Source organism: Esox lucius, chromosome 23 (genome assembly GCF_011004845.1).
Source record: "Esox lucius isolate fEsoLuc1 chromosome 23, fEsoLuc1.pri, whole genome shotgun sequence".
Lineage (NCBI taxonomy): Eukaryota > Metazoa > Chordata > Actinopteri > Esociformes > Esocidae > Esox > Esox lucius.
In genome coordinates, this window is record NC_047591.1 from 12346772 (window position 1) to 12367735 (window position 20964).

The window sequence follows — 20964 nt, forward strand, 5'->3', positions numbered from 1 at the left end:
CACCGGACTGTGTGTCTGGCGGTTGGAGAGGTTTGGAGCACCGTAGCGTGCCAGCTCTGACCTGTCACTCAATGGTTCCAGACTAGCTGGAATGTTCCTTTAAGTCAGAGAAAAAATGCAAAGAGACGGGGCGGAGCCGCAAGCCGCTGTCACTCTCGCAATATTCCAAAGATATATATCTTCAGGCTAAAGCAAGCAAATCAACTGTAAGGTAGCAGGTCCTGACGAAGACGAGAAGAGGACGCGAGAGCATAAACCATATCAGTTCTCGGCATTTGGAGAAGTACAGCCTAAGTAATACTTTTCTCCCAGGGTGTCTGAACCGCCTGTGTTGTCAAACGGGGGTCTTTGTGCTTCTGATTGTTATTGAAAGGGGATGAAGCCTTTACTTGCTTTGAACCGGGGCATTTGGCTTTACGTTGGCGGATGAAATCTTGCATCTATTTGTCATTTAAATAACTCCAGCGGGATTTCGTGTTGTCCATTCACACGGCTTGTCTTGAGATACACTCAGTGATCAACTCTTTTTGGGAATAGTTATTTTTGAGTTGGAACAATGATGTTGTGGACTTTATTCGCTGTTTTCATCTGGACCGGACAATCTGGTATTGTTGCAGGTTTGTACCTTTTCTTTAAAGCAAACCTGCTCCTGTTGGTATGTGAGCCATAGGCAGTGAATTCATTGTGTGCAACAATGTAGCGTTCCCGCTGTCTCGGGAACAATACGCGCGACAGTGACAAGTGCAGCAACTAAGGCAACATTGTACCCTTGCGCTCCTACCTCTGCTCAACATACTACTTATGTATATGAGGAACCCCTTTCTCATGATATCATTTAGATTCGTTCTGTAATGGACTCTTTTTAAAAACGAAATGTTTTATGACTGTAATAATAACCTCAATCCCACAACAATAGGCTACTGTGAGCTACCATTCCCTGTTGACTGCCAACATTAGATTTTAAAATTACTGCCCACAGTGAAAAACCGAATTGTTGTCTGACATAAAGACACAAGAGCCATTTGAAACAGCCCCTGTGTGTGCGTTGGCAGCCGAGATGGCTCTTAAAGATGTCAGTGTTGCCTCAGAGGGTCTTAAATCCCACCCCTGGAACGTCTAGAGTGCCCATTCTCCTCCCAGTGCAGTGCAAAACTATCTGTCTCTTAAGTCCACATTCAAGGGAAATCAACAGCAGGTGCATACAATCCTGTCTTTCATGTAAGATTTAAATTGAGATTATACCGAGATAGATACCCTCCACCTTCACTTGTAACCTGTCATGTCTCTCTTTTTATAGATGTGGGTCGGGAAGGAGGCATGGCCCCTCGCTGTGAAAGCCGGGCGTGTAACCCTCGCATGGGAAACCTGGCCCTGGGCCGCGTGGTTCTGACCCAGACGGTGTGTGGTTACAACGGCACGGAGCCCTACTGCTCCCACCCCGACCCCGCCTCCTCCGCGGAGCCCTGCCCCCCGGCCAGGTGCGGCGAGTGCAACGCGGCCCTCCCGTCACACGCCCACCTCGCCGCCGCCATGGCCGACTCCTCTTTCCGCCACCCCAACACCTGGTGGCAGTCGGCCGGCGGGGCGGAGTCCGAGACGCTGCAGCTGGATCTGGAGGCAGAGTTCATCTTCACCCACCTCATCATGGTGTTCCGCTCGCCCCGGCCCGGCGCCATGGTACTGGAGCGCTCTCGGGACTTTGGGCACACGTGGAAGCCCACGCAGTACTATGCCAGGAACTGCAGCGCCACCTTCGGGCAGGCAGAGGGAGCGGCGGGGCCAGACGGGACACCCTGTACATCCAAATATTCTGGAGCTTACCCCTGTACCAGGGGAGAGGTAAAGATGCGAGTGCGTGCGTGTGTGTCTGTGAGTGTGCGTGCGTGCGTTTAGGCTGACAGACGGGAGCGTTTCAGAGAGAAGCAGGTCAATCGGACGCACACCTCCACCATCCCGGATGTGTCCTGTCATGGCTCCTTACGTCTGGACCGCTGAGTAGCTGGATAATAGAGGTTGGCTACCGTACTACACACAGTCCCCCCCCCGTAGACTACAGCCAACCTCAACGTCCTCTGTGTTTCTAACCCTGGCCCTCATACAGGAACTCATCAAAACGGAGATTAGTTGAATCAGGTGTGAACCTGCAGTCAATGGCTGGATGGTGGATCTCCAGCTTGAAAGCCCTGTTGTTCCCCACAGCTTTCCACAGCCAGGCTATGCTTCCGCGAGGGGGGGGGTCGGGAGTGTGTCTGACACATACGGAAGCCTGGCAACAGTGTGTGTGAGGGATTATACAGATCCAACGAGTCCTGCTTAGGGAGATCACAACACACCTTGACTCTAATGGTATGATTCCCTCCATTTAACCGTGTCAGCTTTCATGGTCCGCTGTATCGTAAACCTCTCAAAGTCCTGGGCGCAATGTGTGTATTTCTGTGTGTGCGCGCGCGCATGCAAATCAGTGAGTCCGGTGTGTTGGTTTGTTTGTGTTATCCGGCTACAAGGGTGCCGCCGGGTTGTGACATACGTGCGAAGGCGTGTGTGTCTGCTTCAGCCGGAGAGCAGCGTCGCGGGGCGCTGCGGTTATACAGAGGTCAAGGTGCACCGCACACCCTGACCGCCTGTTACCTGCCAGTGATCGTGTGTGTTTAGTCCGTGTTGAGTGTTTGGGCTCATGCGATCAGGTAAGCGTTGAGCTGTGATGGATAGCGACAAGGCGAGTGAAGTAGTAGCTTGGAGCGCTGCAGTGAGGGAGCAGGTATTCTCAGCTTTCCCCTTCTCCTTTATCTGATCGACATTAAAAGCATGTCATCTCTTGTGCTGAGAGTCGAGCATGTTGGTCTGAATGGGGGGGCGGGGGGGGGGGGGGGGGGGGGGGGGGGCTGTGAGTTCAGGCTCCAACTGGAGAGGTGTAGTTCGTTTTCGTCGGTGGAAAGTGCAGGTTTCCCTGGGTTATTTATGAGGTCAGCTGAGCTGGAAGAATGCGCATGTTTGTTCCAAAGACTGTCCTCCTTAGGGAGGAAGTTATCCAAAAAGAGTCACACACAGGTGCGCACATGCACGCACACACACACACACACACAGAGAGTTGGCTCTCATGTAGGATGTGCAGTTGCTGTGATGGACGATGGTGCTCTGGTATAGATGGACCATCCCCCACTTCTGTTTTCAGTCTTTCTTTATACTCTCTCTCTCTCTGTCTCTGTCTCTGTCTCTGTCTCTGTCTCTGTCTCTGTCTCTGTCTCTCTCTCTCTCTCTCTCTCTGTCTTTCTCTTTCTCTCTCTCTCTCTGTCTTTCTTCTCTTTCTTCTTTCTCTTCTCACTCATTCCCTCTCTGTCTCTCCATCAATGCCCATTGTCCCTGTTTACGAGATTACAGTCCTCAACTCTTTGATGGAATTAGGCCTGTTAAAGCCAGACCTCCACAGATTTTCGGACTGTAACAGGAAGAAAAGATTATGAGCGTAGAAATGCCACATGGTCCACTGACTAAGATTTCTGTGGGATTGTACTCTGTTTCTGCGGTTTGGCAGGGAGGCCAAACCCAGACAATGACTTGACATTTCATATGCACCAAAAACTTTCATGAGAGACTTCATTTCTTTGTTATATATATGTGTGTGTGTGTGTGTGTGTGTGTTTGTTTTCATGTGTTGCATGGTTTCCGTGAAGTCCGTGCCCTTGGCCTGCAGCTAGAGCATCCAGAAGGCCTCTTGTGGAATTTTGTGCCGCATTTGGGAATGTTGATTGGGCGTGTGTGTGTGTAGTTGAGTGAAGTCCATGCGGGACGTGTGTTTGTGTGTGTGACAGTGTGACTGCGGTGTCGCCAGGCTGCAGAGAGCCTTTGTCCTGGGCTGAGTTATGTGGGGCTGCATCTCTCGCCCGCTCTTTGTCCTGCCCTCCCCTCCCACGGACCGGCGCCCCTCACCCTATTTGTCGTGTTCCCTTAATTGTGGAACACAATACTGTGACCCTGTGACCTATTCCAACAACAGGGAAATTAATAGCACTCCTCCCATCACACCCCAGGCCATCACACAGCCAATGGAGACGCGAAACCCGTCTCGACTCACGCAGTCAACTCTCTCCGCACACCCCTCACCCAATCATATCTATGTCAGGGATGTACACTCTCATTTCATGACACTTTCTCCCAGGATCGCACACTCCTCCCAATGACGCCTGACTCTCCTCAAACACACACTCCCCTTGTAAGACGCAAAACCGCTGGCCGCTGATATCGGCCCCCCCGGAACAGGCTAAACCCCGGGTGACAGCAGCGGTGTGAACTCGTTGCCATAGGAGCAGCTGTCAGGGTGATGGAAGTTGTTCTTGGTTCGGGGGGGCAGGGGGGGGGGTGATTTGGAGGGATCATTCATTTTAATAGACATGTTGAACCACTGGGAAAATATGTTGTCTCCGTGTCTTGCGCCTCAGCATTGGGCTGATGGCGTTTTCTGAAACGTACCGTTGTTGACTGTTTTATTGGTTGATTGGCAGTGGACTCTCACTAGGCATCTAAATAACTGTTTGACAATGAGCACATAGTGACTGTTTAATTGAGTGATAGTGAATGCTGACTGCTCTATTGGTCGATTTAACTTGCGAACGCTGACTGACCGTTTGATTGGTTGATTGACAGGTAATCTACCGCGCCCTCCCCCAGTGGGAATCCCTTGACCCGTATGGGGCTGCGGGCCAGGAGCAGCTGAGGGTCACCAATGTCCGCGTACGCCTTCTGGAGCGCCAGTCCTGTCCATGCCAGGCCAAACGGGCCGTCTCAGACGCCGGACCCCTGCCCGGCCAGCACTTCGCCGTCTATGACCTCATCGTGAAAGGCAGCTGCTTCTGCAATGGGCATGCCGAGCAGTGTGTCCCTGCACCCGGCTACCGCCCTGTCAGGGACAGAACCAGCCATGTGGTGAGTGCGTGTGAAGTACCTGCATACCCTGCATGTTTTGGGGCTGTGTTTCAGGCCTTGGCATGGCGATGACCGCTGCCACCTTTCCCACATCCTGCACCGGGTTTACTCTGAATGAGCAGACACAGCGGAGGGTTAACCACATATTGATGTGTCCAGGTCCGAAGAATAAAGACGCATGCCTTCAGTTCTGGCCACTAAGGGGCAACACTATTTGTGCGTTATAACAGTCACGCGGGCGGCCGGCTTGCTATGAAGAGGTATGGTGGGGCGGTGTAAGCAGCAAGCTCTGGCTCTGAACGTTGTGTGTTCAATCCCAGTGCTAAGCAGACCTTTGGTTAGGTCTTTCTAGTGCTAAGCAGACCTTTGGTTAGGTCTTTCTAGTGCTAAGCAGACCTTTGGTTAGGTCTTTCTAGTGCTAAGCAGACCTTTGGTTAGGTCTTTCTAGTGCTAAGCAGACCTTTGGTTAGGTCTTTCTAGTGCTAAGCAGTCCTTTGGTTAGGTCTTCCGTGTGCTAGACACCCGATTTTATAACCACTCTGAATTAATGCATACACTTAAACATAAATTGTACATTCATTTTACAAAGGTGGTCATACCATTTATAATTTATTTTTGCTATTGATGCACCATTTGCATAGATAAAACGGTGCATCAGATAGTTGAAAAAGAAAAAATCTGAATCTGATAGATAATAATGTCTGATATGATTAATTCTCCATGAGCCTTTCTTAATTATTTTTACAGCGTTGGCACTTTGCTTACCTTTAGACAAATGACAAAGCCTCTGTGCATCGTACAGCTAAGCAGTCGTCTTCCATGGACATTATTACGTCTAATTGGTGCATGTATTTGCAGTTCGAAGCGTTGGGTCCATATGCTTGTTTTTGTGACTAGACAATCTTTATAAAGTAGACATTGGTGGCCCTATAGGAATGTTTATGCAGCGCAGGCTGTGAAAGCTGCCGCTGACAGTAATGGAGATCTTCGCATTTCCTAGGCTTTCTACATCAGGAATAGTTAACATACTTATTTGTAGTTTAAAATGGACTTTTTGTGGTTTATATTTAATTTTTTGCAACTTCATTTACTCTGATCCAAAACTGCAAAACATTAGTGCTATATACTAAAGTATGAAAACAGGAAGTCTCTATTACAAACACGCACGGTGCTATTGATAAGATAACGTGACAGCATCACACTGTCTCATGGGTGAGACCATCAACCTCAATGGTTAAACTCAACTTGTACTTCCAAAATGTACAGTACTTTCAGTTAAAGCCTTCTTGATCTGATTCGAGAGAACTATCTTAACTGTGATTACTCAATCAATCAATCAAATGTATTTATAAAGCCCTTTTTACAACAGCAGTTGTCACAATGTGCTTTACAGAGACACCCGGCCTTAAACCCCAAGGAGCAAACAACAGTAGTGTTGAATTTCAGTGGCTAGGAAAAACTCCCTAAGAAGGTCGAATTTTAGGAAGAAACCTAGAGAGGACCCAGGCTCAGAGGGGTGACCAGTCCTCTTCTGGCTGTGCTGGGTGAGATAATAAGAGTCCAATTGGAATAATAAATAAATTTATCTGGCCTAAATCCAGAGTCTATTTGATTTTAGACTAGGTCAAAAGTATGACCAGATGGACAAGGACAGGGACAGCAACGGGCCCTCCAAACCAGGTACTCCGCAGGTGTGGACCAGGACCTCATCTCCTCCTAAAATTTAAAACTGGAGGAGACTGAGAAAAGTTAGTAGTGCATTCCTCATATCCCCCAGGACAATAATATAGCAGCATAACACCTTGGAACTGAGACGGGGGGGTCCGGTGACACTGTGGCCCTACCTGGGGGAGGCCCCGGACAGGGCCCAACAGGCAGGAAATCAATCCAACCACATTGCCAGGCATCAACTAAAGGGACACCCACCAACCGCAACCCCCCTGAATGAGGGCCGAATATTGCTAGCAGCGTACAGCCCAATTGCACAAGTGCGCAACAGAGAGTCAACAACAAGCCAGTGACTCTTCCCCCGAAAGGCATTGGAGGGAGGGTATCCCAGTGGCGATGAGAGCCCACCTGGCAAGATAGCAAGGGTGGACAGTATCAAGTATTAAGCAAGCAATATTGATTCAACACTGAGCTAATGATAGTGTTGTTGTATTGTGTGTGTTTATGCAAGTGAGCTGATAAAGCTGTGAATGAATATGGATCATTAACTGTGTGCAAACACAATTAATGTTTCAGGCCAGTTAAGCCCAATGCATTTGAAGCAGAGTGCTTTTTCTTTTGCAATCAGCAGGCCCAGAAAGCAGGGAAAGTGAGTGTGCTGAGTTTAACAGCAAGACTACTGACCCACAGACCCAGAACATAGCCAGAGACTCAGACCAGGGGCAGAGACCCAGACTAGAAACTCATACCTGAGACAGATGCCCAGACCAAAGGCTGAGTCCACGAGTCCCAGACCAGAGGCTGAGTCCAAGAGTCCCAGACCAGAGGCTGAGTCCAAGAGTCCCAGACCAGAGGCCGAGTCCAAGAGTCCCAGACCAGAGGCCGAGTCCAAGAGTCCCAGACCAGAGGCCGAGTCCAAGAGTCCCAGACCAGAGGCCGAGTCCAAGAGTCCCAGACCAGAGGCCGAGACCTAGGGACCCAGACCAGAGGCCGAGACCTAGGGACCCAGACCAGAGGCCGAGACCTAGGGACCCAGACCAGAGGCCGAGACCTAGGGACCCAGACCAGAGGCCGAGAGCTAGGGACCCAGACGAGAGGCCGAGACCTAGGGACCCAGACGAGAGGCCGAGACCTAGAGACCCAGACGAGAGGCCGAGACCTAGGGACCCAGACCAGAGGCCGAGACCTAGGGACCCAGACCAGAGGCCGAGCCCTAGGGACCCAGACCAGAGGCCGAGACCTAGGGACCCAGACCAGAGGCCGAGACCTAGGGACCCAGACCAGAGGCCGAGACCTAGGGACCCAGACCAGAGGCCGAGACCTAGGGACCCAGACCAGAGGCCGAGACCTAGAGACCCAGACGAGAGGCCGAGACCCAGACGAGAGGCCGAGACCCAGCGACCCAGACCAGAGGCAGAGACCCAGAGGCAGAGACCCAGAGACCCAGACCAGAGGCAGAGACCCAGAGACCCAGTGGCAGAGACACAGTAAATGTCTGACTGTGCTGTGGGTAACTATAATGTAGTGAGTCAGTGTTAAGCCCACAATAGCAGTGTCTGTGTCAGTATTATAGTATCTGTATGGTTGCAGCCGGTCAGCCTGTCTCCTCTGTAATCAGAGGTGTCTGTCTATCATCCTCCCCATAATATCACTGGCTTATCTCGTCACACAATCGGCTACACCTAGTTAACCTAGTTTGAACTCCACTCAATGAAACATCTGTGTTTCTTTGAAAGATCTCCGTCAAGTGTACAAATACGTCCTAAAGCTTTTTATTGTTGATGTCCTAAACAGTCGGTAATATCACGACACAGCCCACCAGCCACCACTTTAGGAACATGGGTGTGGCGTGTTTTACGCTGGACATTTGGGTAAACAAGCCTTGAAATAGGGGACAGTATGAGGTTACATAAGTGCTTTCTCTCTTTTTTTTCTCGCTCCCCTTCTTTTCTGTCAGCGGTTTGTTTTTCTGTTCCCGTTTCCACTCAGGATCGCTGTATCTACAAAACCCAAACAACCAGAGCAAGACAAGATTGATCTGAGGCAAGATTACAAGCCCGTAAACACACTCAGATGAAACTGAAGTGAACCCTGTAATCAGTGGTGAAAGTGGCTCAGATACTGAAGGCAATTAGAATCCCCACACGGCGTATTGCAGCCTGCGGGAATAGCAGTGTTGTTGTGGTGTTGCTTCTCCAAACCACTTGGGGAGGTGATAATGGCCTGTATGAGCTCCACTGAGACCTAAACCAAGTCTGGGTCCTCCCACATCCAAAGCTTTGGGGCCCATTTTCTGCTACTGGAGCATTATCCGAAATTTCCATAGCATGCAGAGAGGCAGTAAGAGGTGGTAGATGCTAACTCCGGTCTGAGAATAAGAGGCTGCACCTTGTGGAGAGCACAAAAAGAGTTTACACCCACTGATGATTGGATTAACGCACACACAAGCACACACTTATCGTGACGTTTGGACAGCACACAGCGCACGCTGCTGACGAAGGACTTGTTTACACGCGGAGCCGTAAAGCTTTTGATTTCGGAGGGAAACGGGCAAGGTTGACTCCCATCCTCTGGGCGTGTGAGACTCCACCTCCTCTCCCCATTGCTGTCCGACAAAATCTTCATCAGAGGGTCAGAGTGTTTGATCAACGGGCCTGTCCAAACCAAATACACACACACACACACATGCGCGCTCACGCACAGTTCCTGGAGATAACCGAAGCACAGGGGAACGGGGGGTGTGGGGGGAGGGGGGCTGGGGGCAGGAAGTGTAGAGGGCACTGGTATGTATGTGTGTGCATTTGTATTTGGGTGTGCGCAGACGGGCTGTGTGTATTTGTGTATGTGTGCGCTAATTGTCCCATATCACGCTGGTAAATAGGTTCAATTGGTTGGAATAGCAGCTGTCTGGAGCTTGGCCAGTGATTCTCTCTCCGCCTTCCCCTTTCCCCTTCCAGTTCTCTCCACATGCCTCCTTTGCCTGCCTTCCCTTCAGTCCTTCTTACAGAGTATTAGACGCTCAGGGATTATTCAGGAGTTCTTTCACTTATTTCCAATCCAGCCTAGACCCACCACGTCCATTTGACCCTGGTTACATCTCGGCCGGTCAGAGGGACTGAGGTGTAGTTTGGTTCTGGTCACTACCGCACAGCCTTATTGGAGGTGAGGGCAACAAACCTTACAGCCACACACTGTGGGAAACCACGTGTGTGCTTGCATGTGTGCGTGTGTTTGTGTGTCTGTGTGTTTGTGTGTGCGTGCGTTGAGCTTCTCAGTGTGTCTCTCCGTTCCCAACAGTGACTCGCTGTAACCCAAACAGATAAAGAGCTACCTCAGATGCCTTGTCAACCTCCCCCTAGAGCACATCATTAACCCGCCTGCATGACATTCCAACTCACAGGAATGACAAGGAGATTGTTATTGTGCTCTCAGCGCTGCATATTTCCAAACATACACGCTCATACGCACGCACCCGCGCCCGCACGCGCAACCACACAAATACACATACACTGCATCCTTTCCAGGCCTCTTCCTTCTGGAGGCCGGTGCTCATTTCCAGCAATGGAGCCAAACAATCAATCTCCATTCAGCAATTACAGGACAGGACCTGAAAGAGCCAGGCAGAGGAGCCCCCCGACCCCCCCGAATCCCAGGGCTTAGACAAGGGTGCTGCCGCTCTCACGTGGGAACTGTTCTCCAAGCCCCCCCCCCCCCCCACCCACACACTCTCTCTCTCTCTCTTTTTCTGTCTCACACTGACCTCTTTGTTCACCCCCTCCTTTTCTGGCCTCCCCCCTTTCTCCCTCTCTCCCCACATCTCTCACAGGTTCACGGGAAGTGTGTTTGCAGGCACAGCACTGCAGGTGTCCACTGCGAGCGTTGCTCTCCGCTCTACAACGACCGACCCTGGCAACCTGCGGACGGACTCACAGGGGCCCCGCACGAGTGCAGGAGTGAGTGACACTACAAACTGTTTACTGCCCCTCTGGGGCCCCGGAGTAATACCTGGCCAAACTCACCAGGCCCGTCCTGTCCCCCCCCCCCCCCCCCCCCCCCCCCCCTCCCCCCGTAGAGTGTAAGTGCAACGGCCACGCCCAGAGCTGCTCTTTTGATTGGTCTGCGTGGCGGGCGTCTGGCCAGCGCAGTGGAGGCGTGTGCGACTGTCTACACAACACGGAGGGACGCAACTGTCAGAGCTGTAAGAGCGGCTTCTACAGGGACCCCCAGAGACCACATACCGCCCAGGACTCCTGTAGACGTAAGACAGACACGCTTGTCATGCATGTAACCTGTGACCAGATTGGCCAGATTATATGACTTGCTTCATGTCAGTTATCACATGCTGTGATTAGGTTGTGAGGCAAACTACTAAGAGTTAGCATAAATGTATCCAACCCCAGTCATTTAGCATTACCTGAACAAACGACTATGAATTAGCATAAATTAAACATAATCCTATCGGTAAGTATCTGTTTCGTTTGTAGAGTTGGCAAATGGCATGTCTGGCTAATTAATTGAGTGTAACATTAGGCTATGGTAATGTTTGCTATCTAGCTAAGCTTGACTGGCTTCTCGGTCGTGCCATTGCAATTCACCTGTGTTTTTACTGCCTCCTGACATTCATCTTCATGCCATAATTCTAGTCTCACTTCCTTCATTGCATTATTGCCAGCCCGCGTTACTGTAGCTCAGTCACCGGGTCGGCTTGTAACACCTGTCATGGCCAGAACCTACGAGCGAACATAGTGGTAGTTCATAGCCGTGTCACACTGAATGAGCCAAGACATACGATAAGTGTTTAAAGCGGGGGCCATTCAACTCTGCTCCTAAAGGACCACAACACTTCTGGTTTTCATCTTCTCCTTCTAAAACAGGCGCTAATCAACCCCTCAAGGACTAGTTGAATAGCCCTGGTTTTACGACATAAGAATTTCCCCCCATCTGGGAAAGAAAAACCGTGGCTTGAGATGGGTGATGTTATGGTGTCCGCGTAGGCCTTTACCAACATACACTCCCGGCTTACCGGCCAGCTCCTTTGCACACACAGTCACGCCGACTCACACCATAGGAATCCAGACAACATGAGACCCACACACATCCTGCATATGCACATTCACTGGCAGAGCCGACTCAGTCCTGCCCGGAATGCCGATGGCTGGGATCACATGCCGGGACGTGCTGGATACCGCTGCTCTTGATGGGCACCTGGCTCTGTGTGTGGATGTGTGTGTGTGTGTGTGGGGATGCGTGTGGGTGTGTGTGTTGTGTCTTTCACACGGCCTATGCCCTGTCTGAGGATTACATAGATGTATCGTCAGACAGGGGCATACCTGAGCCTTGAGTCAAACACACACACACACACACACACACACAGACACGTTCAACCATGACCCTGTTTGTTATGGCTGTTGGTATTCTCCTGCAAGTCAGAGGAGGGACTCATCGTGTAAAAACAACAGTGGTGGCTCATGTGTTTCTGCCCTCTGATGAGACTTAAGTAAACACCTGATAGTCATCCATAAACAGATGACAGTGGCTACATTCTCCCTCAGATTATCTGTCTGATTTGACCCAGTCAGCTAACCCCCATAGGTATGCAGGTGGCTCGGGAGACACTGGTTGTGTGTGTGTGTGGTTGTGTGTGTGTGTGTGTGTTTAGATTTGCCGTTAAGGAAGTTTATAACATGATATTCTCACATTGTATTAACCACACTGTTTGGGGGGGCGGTGCTGGAAGGGAAATTGCCACATTGGTGGAACCTTTCCATAAAATAAAAGCTTCAGGGAAACATTGTGGAAACCAGAACCTAGTGCCAGACCAGCAGAACTATCAAAAGTGTCTTTAGATGTTTATTTCTTGCCTGTTTGAGTAAATTTTCAGGGTTCCTCTAGGCACCAATAACTCATAGTACAGATTAAATACAACCAGGCAATCCTCTGTCCCAGGGCAATAAGGAAACTGCATTTGTCTAACCACTCCTGTGTTGGACCAGTGGAATGGCTACAGTTGACAGTGCAGTTGACTCTCCGTACTGATGTCTATAGTGTAAATAATGAACAGACATATCAGATTCCTCACAAAGCCTCAACCAAAGTTTCCCCAAGGTGATAACAAAATCATTATCTTATTTTGTCAGCAAGTGTAAGTGGAACCCGTTATTTGGAGAATGTTTGTAGATGGGATATGTTCAGGAGGGGAACCCCAGTGTCATTGCAAGGTTCTGAAATCCTGCCCTCACTGCAAACAATCAAGGAATTTCCCTACATCATTAGGAGCATATTTTCAATTCCAATGACAGAGCTCTTAAAGAAGACACAATCGAGCCCTGTGCAAGCTTGTGCGTAAATGTGTGTGTGTGTGTATGTGCACGTAACCTTTTGTTTGTTTTTTAAGAAGGTGTGTCCTATGGTTGTTGAGACAGTTTCCCTGTCACAGATCACTAAGGATTCATAACATTGTCACTATCAGAGCTCACTGAGTCAACACCCTTCACCGCGCACGCACACAAATACCCAGCGCTAAAATCCAATTATTGTACAGTGTTCTGTTATACAAGAGGTCGGAGGAAAGGAGAGCCCTGCTGTGTGTGTGTGTGTGTGTGTGTGTACACTTGAGCCCTGTGGGTGTGCATTTCTTGGTTTGTGTGTACTCTTGGCTTTGCTGCTGTTAAGCTGATATTGTTATACTTTAATGATTAGCTTGGCTGCAGAATACTAAGCCTTTAGTCTCACTTGGGCTTCAGTAGATGCTTTTCAGGAATTTAACTTGTTTGTAGTTAATGACTGTCTCCTGGCTGTTTTAATGTTAATGTGATAACATGTGCAGCCATCATTCAAACAAAAACTCTACAAAGTAACCTTATAAAGATACAGCAGTGTATCAATATTTGCACATATTTGCACAAGTGTATCATAATTTTGTCAAACCAAAACAATGGTGTGTCGAAAACTGTAACTTCACTTCATGTTGGCATCGCACCTTTTTTTTAGGTTAGTGTAGTGAATTTTTAGGTTAGTGTAGTGAAACTTTCTTCCTGCAGTTGTGTGTTTTAATGAATGTTCTACAGCATTTCTTTTCATAGATCAATTCTTTTTTCAATGCATATTCACAAGGCTCGGGAATGGTACCCAATCCAACCTCTCATCTCACCTGTCTCCTTAATCCACTATCTGTTGTCATTGAAACCATTCAGAATGAATGAGACATTGGTGGAATTTTGGCCACATTCACAGGCTGAAAGTATGTGGCCTTCAGATTGCGGGCATATAATAGCCACTGGCTAGGCAGTTGGCGAGTTCCATGTCTTTTTCTGTGATCATGGCTAGCCTTACTGTGTGGAGAAGGAGGAACTATACTTGCGTACATAAAATATAACACATTTTTGGACATTTGATTTGTGGACTCCAATAATTTAAATGTTTTAATACGTGTGTGTGTGTGTGTGTGTGTTCAGGAGGTCTGTTGATAATAAAAGATAAGTAATGAATGACACTATAGATGTATCTTATCTTTATTAGTCTGCTAGATGCCGCGGTCTTTTGATATCAGCCCCCTGCCCCCAACCACAACAGAATGACAGGAAGACAGAAGTGGGCGAGACCCAGGGGGTCTGGCTCTGGGTGAAGTCATTTACAGACAGTAGGGGAGGGTGGGGTGAGGAGGGGACGGTGGCGCTTTATGCATCATTAAACAACCGAAATACATCACTACCCCCCCCCCCCCCCCCCATTGGCATACCTCGCTCCAGTGAACACAGATTTATGTTGGCTACTTAGGCTGTTACTCTCCCCTGCAACGCCTCCTAATTCACTGTTGCCAGGAACAGCAGCAATGTGTGTTTTTTACGATTTGCCTGTTTAAATGGGGGGGGGGGGGGGGCAGTGTCCTGGTCCACGTGTGTGTCGTCGTGCACATGTGCTTTTGTGTGTTTGATCTGATAAGAATGTGACAGGGAGGCCATTGTGCTACATGGTCCTGGAAAAGCCCTGGACTGTTTTGTTCAGTCCAGAGTCCTTCAGGAAGTCGTCTGTCTGGCTCTCTGTCTCCTGCTCTTATCACTTCCTCTCCAAGGCTGGGCTACAATAAGGTGTCACTCTCTGTGAGTGTGTTGATGTGAGCCACGGGGAAACTCTTGCTGTACATGACTGCGGTCACATGTGGAAAAACGGCGTTGCCAAGGGTAGTGTTCTCAGTGTGTATGACCTGTGACCAGGGGACCCGCAGTTGTTTATTTGTTTTTATTTCCTTTTGGAGGTTGATTAGCTTAAATATTTGCTGAAATATTTTCCATTCAATCAAATTGAACAGCATTGTTTTTGAACCCTAACACAAATTCATTTTATCTGCTGACTGGAAAAACACAAAGTGCAATAGTTCCCCGCTTCATTTGGATACTAGGATACGATTGTCATTTGACAACACTGGCCATGGTCGACTGCTAGTGTATATGATTTGGTTGGATACAAGCGACGTGGTATTGCGCGACTGATGCTCCGTGCCTCTCACGCCTCATTCCCCCCCCCCCCCCCAGCCTGTGGCTGCCACCCCCTGGGGTCCCTCCCCTTCCACCTGGGCGGAGGATCCCTGTGTGACCCGGCCAACGGGGACTGCGTCTGCAAGCCTGGCGTCGGGGGTGCCCGCTGCGACAGGTGCATGGTGGGCTATTGGGGTTTCCATGACTACGGCTGCCGTCCGTGCGACTGCGCGGGAGACTGCGACCCCTTCACAGGAGACTGCATGTTGGGGTGAGGCCCTGAACGGGAGAGGGGAACCAAACGCACCCTCCAGCGTGGTGCGAGGGGGCCGCCCGCTCACCTTTACTCACACACAGACCGACAGTGTTTAGATACCGCAGGGAACTTTACCAAACACAAACACGCCAAATACACATACACTATCCCTCCAATATAATAATCCGGTTTTATTATTGTGTGTGTGTGTGTGTGTGTGTGTGTGTGTGTGCGCGCACGCGCAGGTCAGATCTGGAAGTGTATAATCTGGAGGGTAACTCCAGCGAGCCGATGAGGATCTTCGGGGCAGATGAGCATTTCTCTGCTCTACACTACTCCGGTAAGACGCCTCAGCGGTGTGAGAGGGGCATGCGCTGGGCTCCACAGCTCCGTTCCCTACTGTTAATGGTTAAAGTGGTGAAAGTCATGGTACATCCTTACAAGGGCGAAGAACAAACAGGTTTGTGTGTGTGGAACCTTTCCAAAATGTCTCCTAGACCTCCCAGGGCCTAAATCTGAGGGAGACAAAATCCTCATTGCTTACACATGCGTGCGCGCACACACACACACACACACACACGCGCACGCATGCGTGAGCTGTACTCACATTCAGTCACCACTCATCAGATTCCACAAACACACACACACACAGAGCAGGTATCAGTCACATATCACAGGGGATATTGATGTGTAACATGACAACATGTTTGTCCCCTGCAGAGAAATGTGAGTGTAAGGAGAAGGTTCTAGCAAACAGCAAACTCTTCTGCACCATGAAGTTTGCCTATGGTGAGTTATGGCAATAATAACTCCATACTTGTTTTTCTGCCTCCTCAATTTGTTAATTGATAATTCTGTGCTGTAAACTCTATTTTAATGTAAAACTCTATAATAAACGCTCTCTCTCTCTCTCTCTCTCTCTCTCTCTGTGTGTGCTGGGGGTGGGGGGGGATTTCTTAATGTAATATAGTCTTATTAAAGAAGTCTCTCTCTGTCTCTCTGTCTGTCTCTCTGTCTGTCTGTCTCTCTCCTCCACTTTCCCTCTATCAGTGTTGAAGGTAAAGATCTTGTCAGCCCATGATAAGGGATCCCATGCGGAGGTAGAGGTCAAGGTTCAGAAAGTGTTGAGTCAGAACACTAAGGTTAAGATCCAGAGAGGCCGAGTTACACTCTACCCGGAGTCCTGGACGACACGGGGCTGTACCTGCCCCATCCTCAACCCAGGCCAGTCTGTCTCACACACACACACACACAGTTATGCCTACATGAGTGCACTCACACAGTGCTAATAAGCTAATGATGTGTGTTTTTCCTTCCCCACAGGTGGGGAGTACTTGGTGGCAGGGCATGCTGACAGGAAGCACAACCGTCTAATCGTCAACATGAAGAGCTTCGTCAAGCCCTGGAGAGCCAGCCTGGGACGCAAGGTCCTCACGCTACTGAAGAAAGACTGCACCTGGTAGATGCTAGGCAGACCGGAGGACAGCGGGAGAAAGACTGACTGAGAGACCGAGGATAAACAAGAGACTGACGTGTTTGTTTTTGCCTTTTCTGAAAGGGGAGTGGTCTCATGGAGATTGGGACTAAATAGACAATAAGGCTCTGCTCCTATCTGTCATGGGCCAATGAGAGCATGAGGCTGTCAGAGATGACATACACAGACTCCATGAGTGTCTGTTTAAGTGAAAGTTTGGCCCCCTCTCCCGTGCAAACATGCAGACCCAGCCACTCCCTCTCTGTAGCACTTTAGCCCAGGGCAGAAGGGTCAGTGGGATCATTGGTCAAGATGTGGACCTAAAGACGGGTTAACAGGACTTCACACGTTTGAGCCCTTGGGACCTGTGTAGGAAAGCTTCAGGATTTCCCAGTGCTTTTGGTGGATGGGGACCAGTGTCTCTGTCCCAGATGTGTTTTGTTGCAATGAACTGTGATGCTGTGTAACAGATTCAGATGTGTTTAAACACACAGCATGATGTTAAATGCGTCATGCATACCATTGACTACAGGTTGTTTAGTCAAGGGGTGCGTGCGTCTCTGCCTATGTGTGTGAGTGTGTGTGTGTGTGTAGCTGTGTGTGTGTGATGAGCCCAAATCCATCCAGCTTCAGTCCAATTGATCTGTTTCCTGCTCTGAGATTTGGGCAGGGATAGCCTCTTGAGCAAAATACACATCACATATGAGCTCCTAATGTGTAATATGGCTGTGATTTACGGGCCTTTGTCCTCCTCCCTATATGTGCTCCTGTACAGTATTGCTTGTATATATCTATATAAATATGTTTGTCAATCTCTCTTTAATTTAATGACATATTCCTGTCTGTCAAATGGTTATTTTCTCAGGAACACGGAGGCACAGTAACCTCATCGTGGAATACCCCTGTCCTCAGGGTTAGATAAGTGAATATAATCATGTACACATACCAACTGCTCTTTATAGACTTTAAACAAACCCGTGGGGCCTTGGAATACCTCTGATTAGTTTGATGAAAATACCCGTATCACCCAGTTCTGCCTGCCTTCCTCTTCATCCCTAGTCAGATTAGGTAATACCAAACCACTGTCATTCTCCCCAAACACCCTGTGACACGTTCACACACACTCAGGGAATGTGGACCATAACAGCGGTATCGGAGAGAGCACACTGAATGTTTGGCTTCAGGGAGATTGTGTTTGCCGCAGCAACTGTTCCAAATGTTCCTGACCATTCCTGGCCCTCCCGTCGGTGTGACGTGGATGGGCTGGAGGTGCAGAGGAATTCCACGCATGCCAGGTATGGGTGGTCTTGCCCCAGGCCAGGTCGGAGTTCACAACCCGCTGTGGTGTTCCTGCACTCTTGGGGTGATCACAAGAGGGGGAGGGAGGGTTTTGGGTCAAGGGTCAAGGCCATGGGGCGTGTGCGCGTGCGTGTGTGTGTGTGTGTGTGTGTGTGTGTTTGAAGGGGTAAAGAGATTTAAAGATGCAGGGTGGAAACTGCCCTTGGAGCAGAGACACAACAGTCAAACACATGAACCTGATTGCTGTAGCTGGACCACAAAACACATCTCCCCATAACAACTACAACTCACCTCTCCCTCCTCTGGTGGTGCGATGGAGGGGCGCAGGATGTGGGAAGGCTGTCAAGTGTGTTTGGTCTCTGTGTGTGCATGGTATGTTTATGCGTGTATGGTTTTGGGTCTGTATGGACACAATGGCCCACTTGTTTCCTATATGTACTGTAATGGAGTTATACCCTATCTCCTGTTTGCATTCTTGTGTTCCTATTGGCACGGACAGAGCATCCCTGCAAATTGTAGACAAGCACCCATCAACCCCAAAATCCTCCTGCTCTCGGAAGTCACATGACAAACCTATGTGGTGTACGGAAACCGGAACAAGGGGAGAAAAGGTGATGGAAACAAAGGACGGGGACATGGTCACAGCTCTTTATCGTTAGGAATGACAGAGTGGAGGTGGAGAATGAGGAAACATTTTTAAATGGGTATTTATTTATGTAATAAGTGGCTGTTAGGTCAAAATGACTTCAGAAAACATCAGCTGAAATGTTATGTAAATCCAGCTATGCAAATAATGGCTAGCTCAAATGGTTGGAGGATTAGTAATGGTTAACCCCAAACAAGTCATTTGTTATTGGTCAGATGCCCCAAATATGTTGTGGGTCCATATGTGTTAAAAGGGAGAGAGACTGGAACCAAAACGAAGAGCTCCCCCCTCTTCAAAAATGATGGACAAGTGTATGGTCTAAATCTCCCCTCACCTTCACATTTGGGATTGATCCAAGACACTGCAGTTAATATTCTTTGCTATTTATATTTATGTAGATTGTCCATGATAATCTATTCTAGAGGTTTTCTTGACGTTTTCCCAATTGTTTCACTCTGAGCAAAAAACGCATTTAGCAACGATAATTTGCTTATCAGGAAATGAATGCATCATGTAATGGTTAACATTAGGTGCATTCAGAAGACTGGAGTACACACCCTCATTGACATTACATCCACTTCCAATCTATTGCCAGACAATGTGCACTGCTGATGACATTACATCTCATTTCAGTAGCTATCAGGTCAACGAGCTGATCTTGTCAACAACAACAAAACACAGACACACTTTTAAACACACACACACACACACACAAGCATTGAATGTTCTTTACCAAAGGTAAACCAGAACAAGCCAGAACAGGGCCTTGTTGTCATAGTAGGGAGATTGAGACACAACTGGTGATTAAGATACTGACTGACAGACAAAAATACACACCGACAGACTGAAACCTCTTGCATATATGAATATATTCTCATACGCGCCATGATAAACTAAAGAAAAAGTAGCTGGCAAGCAAAAACATACACCATAAAGAATTAAATATTTACAATCAATACATAAAAACATAAAGACCTCCACTATTAATAATAAACATATAAATGCTACAAATACATTTTAATTACAGGGAATGTTTATTTACTTGTTGTAAAACGTTTCCCTCTCACCCATCAGCACCTGTGTTTTCACTGGCTCCAGCCCCTCCATATATGTGGTAGACAGCTGCTGGTGAACACCATCAGAAAAACACGGCGATGGCTTACCTTCTTAGAACTCTGCTACCATCCTCTTTCAGTACAAAACAGGAGGGGGGGATGGGGTGTGTGTGTGTGTGTGTGCGTGTGTGCGTGCGCGCACGTGTGTGTGGTTTCATGTGTGGTTTGTGGTGCATGAGTAGAGTGTAGGTGAGATAAGAGCGATGGAGAGGAGAGAGAAAGAGTGAGGGAGGAGGGATGGAACATGTGCGGACATGAAGACTCAGGGGCCGCGGGACAAAGAGGAAGAAAAACATTAGAGGTGATTCAACAGAAATCGGATGGCTGATCTACACATGCATACCTTTCACTTAAACAGACATACACACACTTACAACAACTCTCACAGGCTCACCTTTCACTCAGACAGTCACACACACAACATCTCTCACAAACTCACCTTTCACATACACGCACTCATCTTTTACTTGGACACTTGTGGTACTGCCAAATACCATACACTTATGCCTATCAGAGAGGGCTCAATGACAGATATGTTGAATTTTCACAATTATGTGTGTGTGTGTGATCCTCCTCACTAGTCAAGTGTGCATATTCTAGCAGGATTGACAGTGCTGGGTAGGTTTGATTGAGTCAAAACCAGGTTGTGCTTAGCTGTGTGTCAGGACTAAGACAGCCCCTGATGCCCCCATTAACCAGCAAAGAGCACCCTCATCCAAGATTCAGAAACCCACACAGACACAAACACACGAATACACAGACAGACACAGTGTTTTAAATGTATTAAGTGGAACAACGATTTATGCAACACTGCCATCTTGTGGTCTTGATTCATTAGGAGCGCAATTGTTTTGTTTTCCATTAAGAGTAATATATACTTTTTAATTAAATATACATATTTTTTATTAATTAGCATATCAAGTTATATACTGTTGTAGAAATAAGGTAAGTCTATTAACTAGTGCATTGTCATTGTTTTTGCTTGAGGCCCAAAGGAGAAATCGAGCTTCTGTCTCCCAAATGGTCCCCCATTGACCTCAATTAAGAAGATATAGTGTGCGAATATATATACATTCTTATAACGTGTGACCCAATCATGCGTAGGGCCTACG

At 48.4% G+C, this 20964-nt stretch overlaps 1 protein-coding gene across 1 annotated transcript; it reads left to right on the forward strand.

Annotated features, from left to right (window-relative positions):
* Window positions 1-117: 117 nt before the first annotated feature.
* ntn4 (netrin 4) lies at window positions 118-17606 on the forward strand. The gene is made up of 10 exons (XM_029117103.2): window positions 118-617; window positions 1298-1839; window positions 4642-4920; window positions 10415-10541; window positions 10661-10846; window positions 15120-15333; window positions 15564-15658; window positions 16039-16107; window positions 16369-16542; window positions 16642-17606. The coding sequence occupies exons 1-10, from the start codon at window positions 557-559 to the stop codon at window positions 16779-16781; spliced, it is 1887 nt and encodes a 628-aa protein (XP_028972936.2). The 5' UTR covers window positions 118-556; the 3' UTR covers window positions 16782-17606.
* The last annotated feature ends 3358 nt before the right edge of the window (window positions 17607-20964 follow it).

Excerpts from the sequence above, each read along its gene's own strand:
- ntn4 (XM_029117103.2), top strand. The coding sequence starts at position 557 with ATGATGTTGTGGACTTTATTCGCTGTTTTCATCTGGACCGGACAATCT. Across the intron at positions 10,847-15,119 it reads CGCCCAGGACTCCTGTAGAC|CCTGTGGCTGCCACCCCCTG; the intron begins GTAAGACAGACA and ends CCCCCCCCCCAG. Across the intron at positions 16,543-16,641 it reads CTGCCCCATCCTCAACCCAG|GTGGGGAGTACTTGGTGGCA; the intron begins GCCAGTCTGTCT and ends CCTTCCCCACAG.